General features: G+C 52.4%; 1 protein-coding gene across 10 annotated transcripts in view; it reads right to left on the bottom strand.

Annotated features, from left to right (window-relative positions):
- CBFA2T3 (CBFA2/RUNX1 partner transcriptional co-repressor 3) overlaps positions 1-18,818 on the bottom strand; it is a 121,182-nt gene that overhangs the window by 69,892 nt on the left and 32,472 nt on the right. Inside the window, exon 2 of one of the 10 annotated variants that reach the window (XM_054049025.1) lies at positions 835-943. The exons of 8 other annotated variants lie outside the window; for them this stretch is intronic. In XM_054049025.1, the coding sequence (XP_053905000.1) occupies positions 835-910 (76 nt within the window). In that variant the 5' untranslated portion in view covers positions 911-943. Of the gene's footprint in view, positions 1-834; positions 944-4,580; positions 5,944-18,818 lie in introns of those variants that run through there. One more of the 10 variants, XM_054049027.1, reaches the window with a different exon arrangement.

Raw genomic sequence — 18,818 nt, 5'->3', positions numbered from 1 at the left:
GATCACAGCCAAAATCGTGTCCTCCTGTCCCTGTTTCCCCCTTAGGAATGTGTTGCCACTAGCTCTCAGGGGATATCAGGTCGGCTTTGTTTAGCTGTTCATAACCTCTGATACACTGTAAGCTCGTGGGCAGCACTGGACCAAAAGGAGATTTGTGTTGCTCATCACCCACTCCTCAGTTACGGGGCTTCACAATGAAACAAAAAACTGCACCTTTCCGCAGTCAGCAACCAGCCAGCCAGATCAGCAATGACTCCGAAATGCCCTCACTTGCAGCTGGAGAGTGCACTTTGGGATATGATTGTTACCGGCTGAGGCAGGAACATTTGACCACCTTGTTCCTGGTTGCCTATACCACCACCTCAGGGCCTCTTTCTTTACCGTGGTGGGAGGCTTCCCTGATCCAAGAGCTCCTTCCCACCAGGTCTCTTTCCCGTGTCTGGCATACCCATGCATCTCAGTCTGTCCGGGTTCAAACGGGGTACAAAGACCCAAAACACAAGAAGTGAAAAAGAGCAAGAATCTTAAAATGACGTGCAATGAATGTCTTGCATGTTACATCGCTCTATGAATTCAGCTTCACAAGCATGCATTTTTAAACTACTTGCCTCAAAATATCAAAACACAAGAGCCCCAGAGATTAGTGTGTGTGAAAACAGGTTTGGAGTGAGGCCTCCCTTTTGTAATAAAGGACAGCAAAGGGGGGTTCTGTACATAACCCTACCGATAGCATGGTCACTTTCCTGGGCTCCCTAGAACAGCCTTACCCAAGTTAGAAGGAAGGGAAAGAGTGCTAAAAATGCCACTAACCACAGGTAAAGAGTAAAACCTTACCTGCTGGATGGGACATGGGCTGACTCTGACTGGAAGCAGTGGACAGAAAAACCCTTCTCTGTACAGCAAAATTCATCTTTGTTTTCCTTCCCAGTGACTCTCTGGCTCACTGTAAAGTCCCACAAATCAAAACAAAAGCAAAACTCTAACTTCTATTTTTATGTGAAGGGAAATACATTTCAAATCAAAGAGGACTTTCCTTCTTTGTGTCTCGAGAGGTAAAACTCAGCCTGTCCCCAACTGACCCCACATAAGTCATTTCCCAGCATAGCAAACAAATAGAGTATAAGTCATAAAAATGATGTATAACATTTTTTTTAAAAAACCCACATGTCAAGTCTCAGTAAACATCTCTCCAAGTCAGCACTGACTTTCACAACTTCCTCCCCAAGATCACTACTTCAGTTTGTTGCTGCGGGAGTCTAGTGGTTAGCGCAAAGGATTGGGAAGCAGGACTTTTTGGTTCCATCCTTAGCTTCTGCCTGTGGTTTTGGAAAAGTCACTGAACTTCTTTGTCTCTTAGTCATCTCCATTGTAAATAGCGATATTGACCTCTACCTCACTGGGGGGTTTTGAGAACTGTTGTTTGCAAAGTGCTTTGAGATCCTCGGATAAAAGAACAAAGGATTATTATTCCCTTTTAATTAAAGGCAGAATTGTTCTTGGACAGGCATTGGGAGAGTACAACAGAGGGAGCATGCATAGATGTTCTTTCTAAACTAAAGGCAGACGAGACCATTGCTCAACATAACGGACACCATCAACTCACATCTGACCCAAAATTAAAACGTTGTAAAAACAAGCTTTTTGTGAAAACCTAAGATCAGTAGAAAGGTTTCATCGGCTAAAAAAAGAAGGAAAAAACAACAAAAAGAGTTGTTTCTAATCAAATGAGCATTCCCCTGCAGTATTTGAAAGGGAAATACTTAACAAGAACCTAAAGATGAAACTGACTCTAAACAGAAGTGAAATTGACCTCACTGATTTTCATTGCCCAAGATGAGAGTAAAATAAAATGTAAAAAAGAGCAAAGGACAATTTGGTTGTATAAAATTCTCTCTCTTCTCAAGACATAAGGATATAAGGAAATGAGCTTCTTTCCAGGCCTTTGGTTGTCAAGCTGACCCATCCCTTTACCACATCTCTAGTCATTTCAGTGGCTATCCAGCACCACAATCCATTGTTGAAATAAAAACACACATATACTTGGCTGCAAGCTCAGATTGGGAAGGACACAACCTGCAGTGCCGAATGATTTGGCGCAATGCACTTAGCCCTCCACAATAAACCAGTGGGACTGAACTACTGAAACGGGGCCTTGGCTCGTCATGTTAAAAAGTGATTTGGATTCCTGGATATTGCGGGGAATATTTTGAATTGCTGTTTTTCCTCGGGCCACAACTGCTGCATCAGAACCAAATGCGCCATTAAGACACACTGGACAGACTGCTGAGCAGGAAGACTGGATACTCCAGAAGACAGATCTTTAATGAAATTCTGCAAGCCAGGGACACTGAACGGAAAACACGGGACAGATTCTTACACTGGTTAATTACTTTGATCAGAAGCATGTTAAGGCAAATTCAGATAGCTGGATTCCTCCTAAGCAGCCCTTGTTTTAAAACCTACATCAAATTGTTTTGTAGCACATACACATGTATCTCAATTAGCCCTCGGTTTCTTCCTTATGACTCAGAAAGTCTCCTGAGAAGAATTATGCATCTCCTCACCACTAAGTCTAAATCAATCAGTCAGCCACTCTGAAAGTCTGATGTGGAGCTGACGGTTTCTTATGCCTCTGAGGAGCGGCTGGCTCACCGCTCTTGCAGCCATTCGTTCAGGGAGGAAAATGACTTCTTCCAGTCGTGCAGAAAGGGAAAATTTGTGAAGCAAAAATGGGAGAGATTTGCTGCAGGTGGGCACAAAATGAGGCCGCTTCCCTGTGGAACTGGTGGCCGTGTCAGATTATGGAGTGTTCAAACACCAGCCTCGGGGCTTCGGGAAAGCATCCACACAGGACACTCCACTTCGCAAAGGAGAGAACACGGACCCTGTGCTCTCAGCCCAGGACTGGCTTCTGGTCCATGGCAGAAGAAAAGGGCAACGCCAAACCCTGCAGTCCTTCCTCAGGCAAAATTCCTCCAGACATCAGTTGGAGAGTTGCCTGAGTGAGGACTGCAGCATCAGGCCCCAAACAAACCACCATTCTTCGATGGTCGCAGACTGTCATTTTCCAGAGTGACTACTGATGTTAGGTACCTCCATGAGGGGTGGTGGTGGGGGGGGGGTAATGGACTCCTTCCAGGGGGTTGATTCTCAGGAAGTGCCCAGCACCTCCCCCCCTTCTGGAAGCCAGGCCCTTGAACAGGTTCTAGAACTGGGCACCCCACATTTGGGCACCAGGCTCCCAGGCCTGAGGGAACATTCCCAGCCACAGCAAAGTACAGAAGAGCTCCCTTGAAAGGGAAATGCTTCTCTCCTTTCCCTCTCTCCCCTGCACTGTATGTCTGGTGGCCCTGCTGTCTAACTGTCTGTCCCCACATGTGGCCCTCAGGGGAACCTTGGCTATTAAGACGGTGAGATCTTCAGGGCAGGGGTGGTGGCTTTGCTCTGTTTGTGCAGCACAAGGGGGGTGGACCCTGCCTAGGGCTTGGGGCACTGCCCTAAAACAAATATTGACTGCTGCTGGGAATCAGAGAGGTTCCGCCCGGGCACGGCCATGCTAAATGCTGTCTCAGGCACTGCCCTGAGCCAAGTGTTTGGTGGGGACCACTCCAGCTCTGGTGGCAGCTGGGAGAACAGTCTACGGGGGGCAGGTCAGTTGCTCCACTGTCTTTTCTGACCCTTTATTGACTTCCCAGCTTCGTCCTGTGGACAATGGTCTCTAACACCGCAGCTTTGTGGCACATGCCGCCTGCCATTGAAAACCTACCACGAACCAACCTACCACTGCCCAGATCACTAGGCAGGACAGACCTGGCTCTTGGCAGCCTGGCAGGGGGGATTACCCCCCCCCCCAAGTTCTTTCACTCGCCTGGCTCCTCCCTAGCCCCACGGAAGAAACACTTGCTCTCCCCCCACACTGCCAATCCCCAGCTCCCGCGGAGTGTCCCGCTGCCTGGCAGAGAGCTCGGGCCACCGGGCGGGGAGAACCCGTCGGGGCTGGGGCCAGCTGGAGCAGGAATCAAACCAGCTGTGTGGCCGTGGAGCCCGAGCCCCGAGTGCCTCTGTCTGTCCGCTGCCGGCCCCCTCACCTGCTGCATCCCCTCCACCCCCCGCCCCCACAGGCACCCCGCCAGCCGGGATCTGAGCCCCGCATCTTCCCACCCACCACGCGGGGATGGGGACAGGCAGGAGCCTTCCTGCTCTCAACTAATTGTCTAATGAACCCAAGCCTCCGTGGGGGTGGGGGGATCCCGCCTGCCCACGCAGCCCCAGGAGGATCGCTCCCTGCCTTTGTCTGCAAGGGGGGGTAATCCCTCCCCCCCCATTTGGCGCTCAGCAGGACCGGCATGAGGGACTGGCCCCTGTCTGCCTGGAAGGAAAGTTTAAAGAGCCCGCGTCCTCCGCCCCTGCCCCGCAGCCCCTCCTGCAGGAGCCCCGCACCTGGAGGGCAAGCCAACCCCCGCGAGCCGCCGGGGACAGCTCCCACGGCCGGCGAGGGCAGAGGGCTGCCCCTGCACGCCAGTCCCACGGCACTTCCACGCGCGCGCGCACGTTCCCCCGTGGGGAGGAGAGGGACTTACTGGCCGGAGGTCGGGAAGGAGCCGTGAGGTAATTTCACACGCCCGGAGACAGCCGGGATCCAGAGGCGGCGGGTGCGCTGCTCGGCTTTCTAGCAAAACCCAACGGGAGTTAATCCAAGCGGGCTGCGGGGCGCAGGGGCCGAAGCGCGGGGTCCAACAGGGGGCTGCGCCCTTGTTCCCATGCCCCGGGCACCTGCCCGAGGCTTCCTGCGGGGGCTGGGCGCTCCCCTCTCCCGGGCGCGCTGAGCTCCCCTGGGGAGCGCGGTCCTCAGTCTCTGCGCTCCTTTTGCGCGCTGCCCCGGCGCAGTCCGGCCGCCGCTGGCCCTGGGGCTCTTCGCCAGCCAGGAGAGGGGAAAGGAAGCGCCGGGCGTTGCGCTGCGCTGCGCGGGGCCCGGGTTCTTTGGTATGTGGCGCTGGCGGCACCGGCCGCCGTCCCCCCGGGGCGCTCTTCACCTCCTGCCCGCTGGCTGCCCGGGCAGACCCCCCGCTCTCGCCTGGCTTCTCATTTTCTCTCTGCCCCCTTCACGCCCGTCGGGGCTCATCCCTCCGGCTGGGGGCCATGGAGCGAGGCGACCTCGCGGCCAGGGAGCCCCAGGGCGCACGGGGGGCTGCTCTTTGCGGCGATCTGCTCCGCCCCTATTGTGTAGCCCGTTGGCTCGCCGGCTCCGTCTCTCTCCAGCCCGGGGGACTCCGCTAGCGCCGCCGCCTCCTCCGCTCGCCTCTGCCCAGTGCCATCTGGGGCGGGCTCCGCCGTGTAATCTCCCTCGGACAACTTCCCCGAGCTGTCAGGCTGGCGAGCCGCCGCCCCCTGCTCCTCCTCCCGCTGCACCAGGCGCCCCGCAGCCGACTCTCGGTGCCCGTCTCCCCGCCACCTCCCCTTCGGGCAGCTCCGCCCGTAGCGACCCCTGCCCCGAAAGCGCCGGTGGGGGAGCGGGTCTGCCGAGCCCGGATCCGCCTTGCCCGGCTGCAGCCCCCGGGCGAGCTCCGAGGGGTTCCGGGCGCAGGGGGTTTCTTCCTTCCCCGGGGCGCCTGGAGGTGCGAGGCGATCCCACCCGCTCCAAAGCTGGCGGTCAGGCGTGCGCGCAGGGGAAGCCCCCGGCCGGGTCCTTTAGTGCATGGCCAGCCCCCAGCAGGCTGCCGGCTCCCGGGTCCTGCGAGGCAGAGCGGCTCGTACTTCCCGGTGCATCTCGCCTCCGCTGCTCCCTCCTCGCAAACCCGCCTTTCTGCGGGCTCTTGGCTAACTCCCGGGTCCGGCGCGGTGCGGTGCGCTGCACCCTCCCGCCCCCGCCGCGAGCCCAGCAGCGCTCGGTCGGTTCAGCGAGGGCTTCCTCCTGATGGTGTCCAATCGCCAGCAGCCCCGGCCGCTCCGCTCCGCTCCCTGCCTCGCCTCCCGTCTGACTGAGCTCCCACTCCGCTCTTCTCAGCCTATGCCCGATGAGCCGGGCGGGCTGGCCGCACCTCCCGGCCGCGCCCTGCAGGGGGCGCTCCACTACTGCTGCAATCCCCGCCGGCTTCGCGGCAGATGTCACGGTGCACGCAGCCGGATTGCTGCATTTCTTCTGGGTGGGTTTTTTCCTCTCCCCCTCTTTGGGGAAGGGCCGAGTGGGGGGTTGCAATGTGGAAAATGCAAATCGAATTTAATATCTTCTAGAAGAAGCAAAACGGATCCACCTTTCAGAGGCACAGAGAGCAATGATCAACTGCCCCTGCCCAGGACTCTCTGTGTGTGTGTGTGTGTGTGTTAACATGCTCCACACCTCTCCCTTTTCTTTCTCTCGCTTTTATATTTTCCCTTTGTCTGTGGCGCTCTGTGGTTCCATTCTCCCTTCTTCGGGGCTTGCTCTGTGTTGAGTTCTTCCAACTTTAGTCCCTACAGAGGCCTCTCACAAGTTCTTGCTGCTGCCAGGATTACAAGAGGGCATGGCTTGAGACTTTTTAAAACAAGAAATCAGATGCTCAATTGCAAAATCTATCAGCACAGAAAACTTTTTAAATGCCTCCCCTTGCATCTTGAATAACACACACACACACACACACACACACACACACACACACACACATACACACATATGAAGAAGTTTCCCTCCCCACATACCAATTCCACTACAAAGTTGTTGTTCCTTTAGTGCAAGGGCCAGTAGAAAAAGGAACAGCTGTTCATGCGTTTCTACGAGAAATAAGCCCGGCCTCCTGTGTAACTGTCGGGCTTGTCAGGTGGCTTGCCTGTGTGCGTTGTTGTGGAGCATTTGACACACACATGGATTATTTGTATTTTGTTTTTTAATATGATAATTCCCCAAGACCTCCTTTCTGAAGCCTCTTTAGCACGATCCATGTCATGACACAGCAGCCCCTGCTGGAGAGGACCTGTCAAGGCAGCCATGAAGAAATGATGTTGACCAGCGGGACTTTTCCCCAAGAAAACAATGGGACTTTCATTCAGGCATCCTACTCTGACCCAATTCAGCCTTAGAACAGAAGTGCCATCTCTCCAATGTCACTCATTTAGACCCAATTTTACTCCCATATGACATTTTACTCCCTTCTGATAGTACTGCAGAAAGGGATCTGGGGGTCATAGTGGATCACAAGCTAAATATGAGTCAACAGTGTAACACTGTTGCAAAAAAAAGGGGAACATTATTCTGGGCTGTATTATCAGGAGTGTTATAAGCAAGACACAAGAAGTAATTCTTCCGCGCTACTCAGGCCTCAACTGAAGCACTGTATCCAGTTCTGGGCATCACTTTTCAGGAAAGATGTGGACAATTTGAAGAAAGTCCACAGAAGAGCCACAAGAATGATTAAAGGTCTAGAAAACCTGACCTATGAAGGAAGATTGAAAAAACTGGGTTTGTTTAGTCTGGAGAAGAGAAGACTGACAGGGAACATGATAACAGTTTTCAAGTACATAAAAGGTTGCTACAAGGAGAAGGCAGACAAATTATTCTCCTTAACCTCTGAGGATAGGACAAGAAGCAATGGGCTTAAATTGCAGCAAGGGAGGTTTAGGTTGGACATTAGGAAAAACTTCCTACCTGTCAGGGTAGTTAAGCACTGGAATGAACTGCCTAGGGAGGTTGTGGAGTCTCCATCATTGGAGATTTTTAAGAGCAGGTTGGACAAACACCTGTCAGGGATGGTCTAGATAATACTTAGTCCTGCCTTGAGTGCCGGGGACTGGACCAGGTGACCTCTCGAGAGCCTATGAGTCTATGAGTCTATGATTTTAGACCCAATTTTACCTCTATCACCTAAACTTCCTCCAGTCTACAACAGACTGGACTTTATTTCCCTGTTTTATTGTCAGTTAGTTACATCAGAAAAGCTGAATCATGCAGATTTATTACTGGAGACACCAGCTCCACAACTGGACACGCTTCCGCTGATATTTTTGGGTGTGTCCCTTGGCTCGAGATTGGGTTGCCTCTTCGGGGGTTAATCCTGTTCCCACCGCAGTCAGCTGGAGTTCTAGTCTTTGGCCGGCAGAGAGATGTGGGGCAAAATGTAATCAATGTGATTCACCATGTGAGACGATTAGGTCAAATGGTTACCTCAGGGTATCCAGAACAAGAGTCCTCACTGCCAAAAGATTCCTTATTACAGTGAGGTTGATAACTCTCTCCCCTTCCCCAGGAACTAACAAAAGGCCAAACTACTGCCTTCTGCCACTGTTGTGTCCCTGCAGATACTCATCTTGCAATGGCCAAGTCTGAACAGCGCCTGGACACCATGATTCAGACAGCCCAAGGCCTGGACAGGTTCTCATCAGCGTTACTTGGTACGGGATGCAAACTGGTTCTGTTTATCTGTAACAAAGCTTAAGTGCAAGCAAGGGCCCCAGAGAAGGTGACTGGTGGGTGCTGTGCTCAGCTCACCATGGTGGAATTTCCTATGGCAACGAGATGCATGTATGCAGGGTTGCTGTAGCCGGGTCGGTCTCAGGACATCAGTGAGACAAGGTGGATGGGGTAATGTCTTCTACTGGACCAACTTCTCTCTCCCCACCAGAAGTTGGTCCAAAAAGAGAGATTCCCTCTCCCGTCTGATCTCTCCAGAGAGACGCTGGTCAGGTTCAAACTGCAGAGCTGGGCTTAGACTGCAGACTTTGGGGGCAGAAGCTCAGGCCTGGCTTTGATGGACTGTGACTTGTGTTTGGAAACAAAGGGCTCGATCCCGCCAACCCTTCAGCGCACTACGCTCATGGGGACCCTGCAGGGCAGGTCCCACAGCCTTTAATTGTGAGTTGAAAGGAGATGTCATTTCCAAGCTCAGTATCTCAGGGGGTGGGGTGTCCTCTCCTCTAGCTCCACCAGCCATGGAGCAGCAGCAGACTTCCTCCCCAGCAGCTGCTGCAGCCAGTTGTGTGGCCCTAGTTCCTGCCCTCTGAGGTGAGGGGGAAGGGCTGCAGAATTCACGTAGCGCTGGATTCCCAGGTCCCCAACCCCTCTGGGCCTTGCCCTTACCCTGCATGAAGCATCCCCATTGACAACTCACAGGGAGCCCGGGAAGCTGGGTTCCACTCTCCAAGCCCTGTCCCCCACCACATGAGTGGTGCGGCCCCACCTGTCTCCCAGCAGCAGACCCCCTGCAGCTGCAGAGGGGGGAGGAGAAGGGTTTGCCCCAAAGAAACAAATTTTTCAAAAAGCAAAGGCTGAAATGAGCATAGGAAAAATGCACCCACGCACACCTGCCTTTGCACACACAAACAGGGCTTGGTGCCTGCAGAGCCTCCTTTGCATAGACAGACACCCAGCTGGCACATGCAAATACGCGGGGCGGGGGGGCTATGTGAACACGGATTCCCCATGCACAATTCAGACTCCGCCACCCTCCTGAACACGTGTCCCTAAACATTCTGGTCTAGTACTAGACAGCAACATTTTCCTTCCGAATGGCAGCGTTAGATGGAAACTACGTGGCCTCCATTGCAGAGTCAGCAAAGGCCTTGTGCTGAAAATTCTTTCTCCTGGAACTAGCCCCGTTGATTTTGCTGGGTCTACTCACGTGAGTAAGTGTGCGCAGGATTGGGCCCCTTGCGTCTGAATGGTGAATTATCCCTTTTCACCCATTCCAAAAGAGAGACCTGGCAGGAGTGAAGGTCGTCATCTCCTCCGCCGCGGAGACGTGACATTTTACTGGCGCGTCGGCATTGAAAAGACAGAAACAAAGCTTTTGTCTGAAGAGCTAAGCAAAGCCCATGTCGTTCAGCCAAGGGAGCATTGGTAGGGAACTCTGTGCATGACCTGAATGTCTGGCTGTATAGGTGATGGCTTAAGTCTGATATGACATTTATCTTCACAAGTGAGGAGACAGATAACTTATTCATGACGGTGCCACTCTTGAGTTATCCGGTGTTTACTCGCCAGTAGAGATATCATTTCAGATCCAGCTCAGCCACCATCATATATTTATTTCTGCTAACGTGGGGATCCTCTCGCTCTGCCAGGGGAATTATGCTTACAACGTATATAGCAGAAACATTTGCTTTGACAGTAGAAGTTGACCAGACACTTGAATCAAAAGGGCCATCGTTCCCAGCCGGATTTCAACCCGTCAAATAGTTAACAGCATCACCGTGAGCCGGACTTCGCTCCGGACAGGTGAACAGAAGCAGCTGTTTATTAAATGTTTCCATTTGTGTTGACTAAAACAGGGTCCTTCCGCAAATCAGGGCGATACAAACAGCAGATTAATCAGTTTCTAATTAAATGATGGCAGTGTGCACATTTAATTAACCAGACTGTTTAAACAATTCTTTATCATGGCACTCGAGATCAGCGGAGCATCCCATGGCATGACCTTGAGATGCTGCGAGACAAGGTGCCTGTGGACATCCCTCGGGCACATCCTGCCAGGAGGAGTTAAGGATTTGGCTGATATGTTTAGTTTGAGTTTAGGTGATGGATGCTGTCAAATCAGCTTTTTCATTTTGTCATTGGGGCTTCACAGGATCATAGAAACCAGAGAGGGAAGAGACTTATTAGGTTGATCCTGCAAACCCCCCCCCCCCGGTCATTATTCAGGCCCATTATGTCCAAATGTGCCCACAGATGTACATACACAGCCTCTGTCCACTGCAGCGAGAGTCACATGTATGCATGAGAGCTGGGCGATGCGGCAAATCACGCACCGGGCAGCCCAACTGAATTCTAACCCAGGGCAGAAACTGAGCCGCGTTCTCTATTAGAAGCGAATGTTCTCTGCACAAGGGGCCGTTCTGCATTGTTTGCAGACCCAAGACTCCCAGGGGGTCAGTGGAAAGTTGAGGTCATACAGAATCGGGCCCGGATTACTGATTTATATGAGCTCCTCCTGTGATAACCCTCTTCTTTTCCTTTGTTTCGCAGCGGCTCTGAAGTCCAACACCAACCTGGGTTTGGGTTTTGGTCATTGTGCCAGCGGGGTTTGGCTCCCAGCCTGAGAACTTGCAGGGAACTTTTGGGCAGAGGATACTTTTATGGTCGAGCTGCAGAATGGGAACTCTGACCAAGCCTGCAGCGGGATCGGGGCCAGGTGATGTACGCCTCTATCCCTGTGAGGAGTCCCAGCTAAACTATTTGCATGAGTAAGGTCTATTCACATAAGAGTCTGCTGGATCAGGCCCCTCGTTGGTGGCCCTGTGTGGGTGTGACAGAGACCGTGAGAGCGTACCCACGACCAGAAAATGGCTCGGGTGATCAATCGATATCCAAACACATGTGCATCATGCTGCATAGATGGCTAGTTATTGGCAGAGCCAGCCAGCTACAGTGAGTTATATCAAGTGCAAGGATAAGCCCTTGGGAGGTGCCACTCCTGCAAATCTAGCAGCATCCCGCTTCATGCTGTATCACCAGCCTAGCTTTGTCTCCTCCTGCGGCTTTGCTCCAGCAACAATCTGTGTGGCGACTGGGACAAGCTGTAGTTTGTTGGTTTTTTTACTAATCGGCAATAAAATCTAACCCATGTTGGTTGACGGGAACATGACGAGTGTCCCCTGGGTGTAAGTTTGGGTGGCAGAGTCTGTTTCCTTTCTATTCAGTGCCCAGGGACTGTAATTTCAATCTACTGAAGTCATAATTTACTACTGTGAAAATAAACATTTGTGTTAGCTTGTTTTATTCTGCGGGCTTCGTATGAGTGTTAATAATTCACAACCTGCATGCTTCTACATGGGCTGCACCGCCTGGCTGATTGCACGAACCTTCCGCTAACACACAGAGAGGCATGCTTCCCCCGGTTCCTTTTGCATGGGTCTCACACACAACAGATACCTTGCTATGTTTCCCCCAGGGGTTCTATTGCTCAAGACAGATAGGAGATGATGAGAGAAGTGCCACTTAGCGCTAAGCCACGGATAACGAGGAAATCAGTAGGAAGGCTGCTGTGAGATAAAGGTAATATTTTATGTAAAGATGATGTAGTTTAAAATCTGGGCGTTTTGGAAAGCTTCCTGTTTCTGAGTGTCCTGGTGCTTGTTGGTTTGCTGTATTTGCAATAAATATTAAAGGAGATTTTCCCCAGCAAGGTCAAATCCAGCCTGCAAGTCCCTCTGTTAGGGTAAAATTCTCCACCCAGCTCCATAGCGAGGACGTCACCTTTAGTGCCCTGCCTGGGTAGCTGTAATCCCTGCCCATGCAGAGAGAACCAGATATTCGGAGTCTAGGTCTGCCCCGCTGCCTTCAGAGGAGACGTTTGCCCATATGACTAGGAGGGCAGTTTGCTTCATAGCATGCTGCACAGGTGACCCACTCACAGATATTCTTCTTGCAGGACACCTGATTCCATCAGCAAGGCCATTTCAAGGCTCCCGGGGCAGAGGAGCAGCCCCATGGGCACGTCTGACTCACCAGGCCAGTGGGGACAGGCTCAGCTGGTGCTTTGAAGGTGAGGTTCTTCAGAAGTCCGATCTGAGGCTTTAAACAGGCTCCCCGGTCATAAGAAAGGGGGGTTCAGACCAGGCCTGAGAGTCAGGACACCTGGGGTCTATTTGCATCTCTAGCATAGATTTCAAGTGTGATCACGGGCAAGTCACTGTGCCTCAGTTTCTCAGTCTATGAATTGGGAGGGATTGCCTATGCCACAGGGGTATTGCCAGGCTAAGCTCATCATCTTAAGAGGGAACCTACTGTAGAAAGGAAGAAGGAGTCCAGTGTTTTTGTTGTTTTTGTGGATACAGACTAACACAGCTACCCCCTGATACTGTAGAAAGGCAAACTGTTATCGACCAGAGGGATGAGATTAACCAATTGGTCAACAACTACCACTTAAGGACCCATTCATGGCTTCATGGGACACTCAGCAAAACACTGTTCAGAGGCAATTCAGTCCAAGCTTCTCCGTCACCCTCTTCCCAATAGGATGTGATCATACATAACATTGTTCTATTTAGCTCTGTATCCTCAGTGGAGACATTTGCATCGGCGACCATAGTAATGGGTGTTCTAGAAGGCTAGCTAGAGAGGGTGTGTGGGGCTGGATGGATAGAAAATTGGCTCCTGGTATTTTCCCCATTCAATGTCAGAGTCCTGGTTATAATGTGACAATAGTCTCTACAGCACCTATTGGGACTGGACAAACAGTGAGCAGAAGTGGCAGGAGCAGGTGAACTGCTGAGCAATAAGGATTCTGTTTTCCTACCAGTAAAAAGGAAGGCAGGAGAACACGCCTGGGACAGAGGCAATGGGGCAGCAGGGTTGTTCTCCAGGAGGCCCAAGCAGCTCTTGCAGAGAAAGGAAAGTGAATGCTAAGTGCCGTGGATCCACTCGCAGGGCGATCTGGGGGTGATGGCAGTGGAGAAAGGGCACAGCTGAGAGAGAGAGAGAGAATCTTATGGGAGGGAGAAAAGAACAGGCCCAGTGTGAAGCCCTGTGGAATCTGGTGGCTAAAGGTCCTTTCCTATGAAACAGGACATGGTCTCACCTTCAAACCAGGACAGACCTGAACTGCCAGGGACACAGACCATGAGCTGCCCTTTGCTACCAGGCCCCTCTGCCCCAGAGAATGCAAAGGATGGGGGGAGGAGGGGTTGAGGTAATAGCTTTTATTGGACCAGCTTCTGTTGGGGAGAGAGAGAAGCTTTTGAGCTCACCCAGAGCTGTTCTCTGGCTCTGGGAAATCTCTGAGTACGTTGCCCAGATCTGAAGAATAGCCCTGTGCAGCTCGAAAGCTTCTCTCGCTCTCTCACCAACGGAAGTCGGTCCAATAAAAGATGTTTCCCCCGCCTTGTCTCTCTAATATCCTGGGACCGACACGGCCGCAGCGGCACTGCATACAACTAGAGAATGGTGGAATCACAGCCCTGCCCATGTCTTCATTGCACAAAACAGCCCCTCAGAGCCTGGGTCAACTGACTCGGGCCAGCAGAATTCACGCTACAGGGCTCAAAATAGCCGTGGAGAAGTTCCCGCTTGGATTTCCGAGCCGGGGCTCCCGGGAACGTCTACACTGCTATTTTGAACCCCGTAGCGCAAGCTGGAGTCAGTCGACGCTGCCGCAGGGGGGTTTGTGGGTTTTTTTGCAGTGTAGACATAGCTTTGGTGTGCTGGGATCACACTGCTCTGGGCAAGGCTGCCCACCACACTCCCCATGTCCTACTGCACCGCAGCCGGGCCAGTGTCAGCAGCTGCAATGGTGCAACTGTCGAGATGGGGTTAGTGTGAGGCTTGGACTCCCTCAGTCTGTTCTAGGGGTTTCTCACCTTCCCTGCTCCATTTGAAAAGCAGGAGGAATATGGCGCTTCCCTCGTTTGCATTTGCATCTTCCCAGCTCTTTATCTTTCTCTCTGTCTCTGTATTGCTGCAATTACAGACACTTTAAAACACAATGATCTGGCTGTTAATGTGATGGATGACAGAAGCTTTCTGTCTGGTTTAAATCATCCCCTAGAGTGAGCAAACTTCTCTGGATTAACCCCTTCCTGGCCCAAAACTGGCTCCCTCACCAGGCCCTGTGGATATTGTTTAAAGAGTAAAACGACCGGCTAGTGTATCTAGATTTCATTCCCGTAAAGTGACTCGTGCAGCGGAGGGAGCCCGTTATTTTCTTTCTCTTGCGTTCATAAGGGGAACAAAGATGCTGTCCTTTTAGTTTCTCAGCTGGATAAGAGGGAAGGGTGATTTCACTTGTAAAGGCATGTTTATCCATCTCTCTGCTTCCTGTGGGAGACGATCCATTCCCTCAACAATAGTGCAGGAGCGTACCACCGACAGCGACATACAGCTTAAGGCAAGTGTAACCAGCGAGGCATTTAACCAAGCAGCGCAGCATGGAATTTCTAGCACTGCACGAGGCACCTGCAAATACACACGCACACGAAGAGGGGCCACCTCCTGCCTTCAGGTAGAGGCATACAGCTCCCACTGAGGACGATGGCAAACATTTGTAAACTGAGTTTGACGGGTCTCAGTCTAGTTCCCAGGAGACAGGCATCCCCACCACTAAACTACCAGCCCCAGGGTTAGTGCTAGTGGGCCCTGCCTGACCCTGTCTCCGAGAATGAACTCCCCCACCGGCTGCAGGAGCAGCCCCTCCGGATCGGGAGAGAGGTGTAGGGAATGCACCTGGCACTGTACTGACCAAGAGGCCCCGCTCCCCAGTCTGCCCCCTTTCCCCAGCACTTAATTGGCACGAGCACCTGAGCAGTCACCTGGCCTCTCCTCCAGCCAGTGGGTCATGCTTGCAAGTTCGCAGGAGCCTGCAGCCAGCTCTGGAAATAGTTGCAATGGCAAAGGGAGAGGTTTGCACTTCTGCATTCTCCGCAGCTTTGTTTCACTACTGTGGGAAAGGAGATTAGGGCAGGCTGGCAGCCAGGGGTTAGCAGATAAGCGAGTGTTAGCATTGGATAGGCCGGCTGGATCAGTTCCAGTGCAGGGCCTAACAATCCCTCTCGGACCAAATCTGAAACCAACCATCAGGCTTTGCAGGGGGCCAAGCCGGAGAGGACGGGGGAAGCGCCCTGGCAGGCTGGCAAATCCATGGCCAGGCACCTAAAAGTGCCTTTCCTCTGGGCTGCCTGGCCAATCCTCTGCCCCTTTCTCAGTCTCTCTCCTTCTGATTTCCCAAATCCATCAAGAGAGTCGAAGGGGGGCTGGGTTCTGGGAAAGTGACAATGGGCAGACAGGGTAGAAAGTGCTCTAATGAGTTTCTGTCAGTCACCCAGACACATGATTGATGGCTCAGTGTGCAACTACTGAGCGCTGGGGATTAAGTGCACATGTTATGTCAATTTCCGACTCGCGCTCTCTCTTTGTTTAAAGAGACAGTCTCCCCTTCCCTTGCCCCTTCCCCAGCAGTGCCATTAACTTCATCTCCTCAGACCCTGGGGTTGGTTTCTACCAAAGCTGCTGTCCTGACTTTTTTATTAGTCTGAAATGGATTTTGCTGCTGGTGGAAGCCCTACTCGGAGGCCGCTGCTTCTCTTTTTATGCCCCCATGGGCTCGACAACATGCCAGGCCTCCGTGGGGGCATTGCCCTTAATTTTGACTGGACATATGGTGCCTCTCAGCTGGGCTGCACGAGTGACCCTGAGGGTTATTGCAGGAGCCAGCTGCATGCAACCACATTGCTGTAAGCGGCTCTAGAACACTTCTCATCTCTCAGCTCCGTGTGCTGGCCTAGGACTGTCACAGTGGGGAGAGCCAGGCCAGTTTATGCCTCTGTTTTAGCCCACAGAGGGGAGAAGAAGCTGGAGAATTGGCCAGGATGAATACCTGAGCGCCTAACAAATCCATGTGCTGGGGACACTACGATTTTACAAATTCCCCTGTATACTCTTGGGGAGCCAGGACTAGAACCCTGGGCCTATAGTACCATAAACACAGGCCATGGTCACTTGTGCTAGGGGAGCTTTCCCTCAGCCGGCAGCAGTAGCACGTCCTTTATGTGCTTGTGGCCGATTATCAGAGGGACTGAGAGAAGTAGCATCCTCCCTTCCCCTTGCCCCCAGCTCTATGGAGTCCCCTTCCACGCAGATGGGGCTCTACAGTTTATGGGGCAGTGACTGTACAAGGTGGGCGTGGAGCTGGGGGGTATCCTCTGACCTCAGAGCTAGCCTCTTGTCAGCCCTGCAAGGACTTTCCTGGGTGGATTCCACTCCCTGCACTTATCCCCCCATCCCTGAGAAGTGGGCATGGGGGCAGTGGCTTGTGAGAACCAGTGACAGCCTGTCTCCCCCTCGGGGTGGTGCAGGGGCTGTCAGTGAAGGGTGTGGTATAAATGCCTAGCGAGATACAAGAGCTGGATGGGGAGAATATATTCAAGTGACACCCTGAAACCTCGCTGGAAATGGTCCCCAGCACATGTGACTCAGGCGTTGCAGCTGGCACATGCATGTGACTTACACATAGCATCAGACACATGTGTGTTCAACTCAGGTGTGATATGTGGCAGGTGTGTGTGCAAATGGGGCCCAACACCTGACATATGTGGGTGACTTGGATGCGACACATGGCCTGCGTGCACGAATCAGGCGTGATGTGTGGCGCACGTGTGCAACTCAGGCAGGCTGCCTGGTGTGTGTGCGTGACACAGGCATGACACCTGGCACAATTATTTCTTTTGGACACCTGTGGTCGGCAGAGGAAAGTGGCTGGTGGGGGAGCAGTGCCTGGAGTGGAGTCTCTGGGGTAAAGCAGGGTCACTGTGCTAAACTAGGATTGACAGTTGCCTAGCTGTCTAGCCTAGGATGGGGGATTGGCCGTGCAAACGCATGTGCCCCAATCCCAGACATACCAATACCAGGGCATTCTCCCCTGAAGCTTCTGACAGATCTGGCCCCTTCAAAATTGATCTCCCCTGCGGGTGGGGTTCGAGGTTGCACAAGTAGCATCACAGGATTCAAATGCACTCATTGCAGATATGTGTCTCTGTGTTTGAGGATAATGTGTGGGCATGTGAGGTCTCCACTGGCCTGTGGTTATGGGTGCATGACTGGCTGCTTGCGTGTGTATGGGTAGAGGTGTCCGGAGAGGGTGTGGGTATGTTTGCATGGATGTTCACTGGAGGAGAGAGGGTGGTAATAGTTGGTTGTGACCCTGCTGTGGTGTTTGGTTTCACCCAGTCCAAGTGGTGCCCTGCCCAGTCTTGCAGGAAATGCCGATGGTTATTATTAGCAGCCAGCGAGCAGCTGTCTGCAGAGCGTTGATGCAATGCAGTCTGGGAAGAATGCAGAGTGGCAATTGCATGGGGGGAGAGAGAGAGAGGGGCAGGCAGGACTGGACACCATTGGACATCTGTGACTAATACACAGCGTACAACGCGGCCAGGGGATTCCACCCCCAGAGAGGGAACCTGGAGAGTGTGTCACAGCCAATTTCCCCAGCAGGGAGAAATTTGCCTACAAGGCAGTGATGTCTAGGCCAAGGCCAAGGCCAAGGAGTCTACCTGGGTAAGCACGGGGCTGGGAATCATCGGTCTAATATCGCCACTGCCTCGTTGTGTAGCCTTTGGTGAGCCAGGTGATCACTGCCCACAGTTAATAATTGCACAGCCCTTTGGAAATGCTAATTATGGGCTGAGTTTGCTGAAAAGTGCTTGTGTTTTTGCACACCCAAGTCATCTATTTTTACATCACCTGTTAGCTCGCACAGTTACTAGGGCTGCACGCACAATCACAGAAATTCTACACATGCAGTTTTGCATGCACAAATGCACGGGCACTTTTCTGAAAAAATGGCCCTATTTATTGCATACAAAACAGGAAAACCCTGAGTTTCCTGGCAGAGTCTGTCCTGCTCTGACCCTGTCTCCCACCAGAGGTTCCACACCCTCCTCACCCTCACAGACCTCCCTTCCTCACCGCATTATAGCCATAAGGTTTAACGTCATCAGGAATGAGAGGGATCCAGATGCTGATTCCCAGACCAGAGATCTCTATTGCCAGAATCTGCACCTTCCACTTAGAGTTCCACCAGGTGTTTAACTTCATACCTGCTGTCCCCTCACTCTCTCCACCGCCAGTCGTCTCTCTCTCCCCCCCTTTGTGTGATCATAGGTGTAGTTTGACTTCTATATTTGGTGGGGTGGCTCCAGTCAGGCCAACAGGGCCCCAGTTGGGGTGGTGGGAGAAATTCCATGCCTGTCCACAGAGACGCCATTTCAGATTGGGGGAGGCAATTTTAACCGTGATTCCAAGGGCTACTTAGGCAACTGAAAACTCTAGATTTTTTGCAGATAATCATGACAGGAGCATTGCATCTAATTCCTCTATCAAGAAAGAAAATTAACTAAATATTAGACCCACTCAGCTCTAATAC

Source organism: Malaclemys terrapin, chromosome 14 (genome assembly GCF_027887155.1).
Source record: "Malaclemys terrapin pileata isolate rMalTer1 chromosome 14, rMalTer1.hap1, whole genome shotgun sequence".
NCBI lineage: Eukaryota > Metazoa > Chordata > Testudines > Emydidae > Malaclemys > Malaclemys terrapin.
Note: the sequence above shows the minus strand (reverse complement) of the source record. Positions and strands in the feature narration are given on the sequence as shown.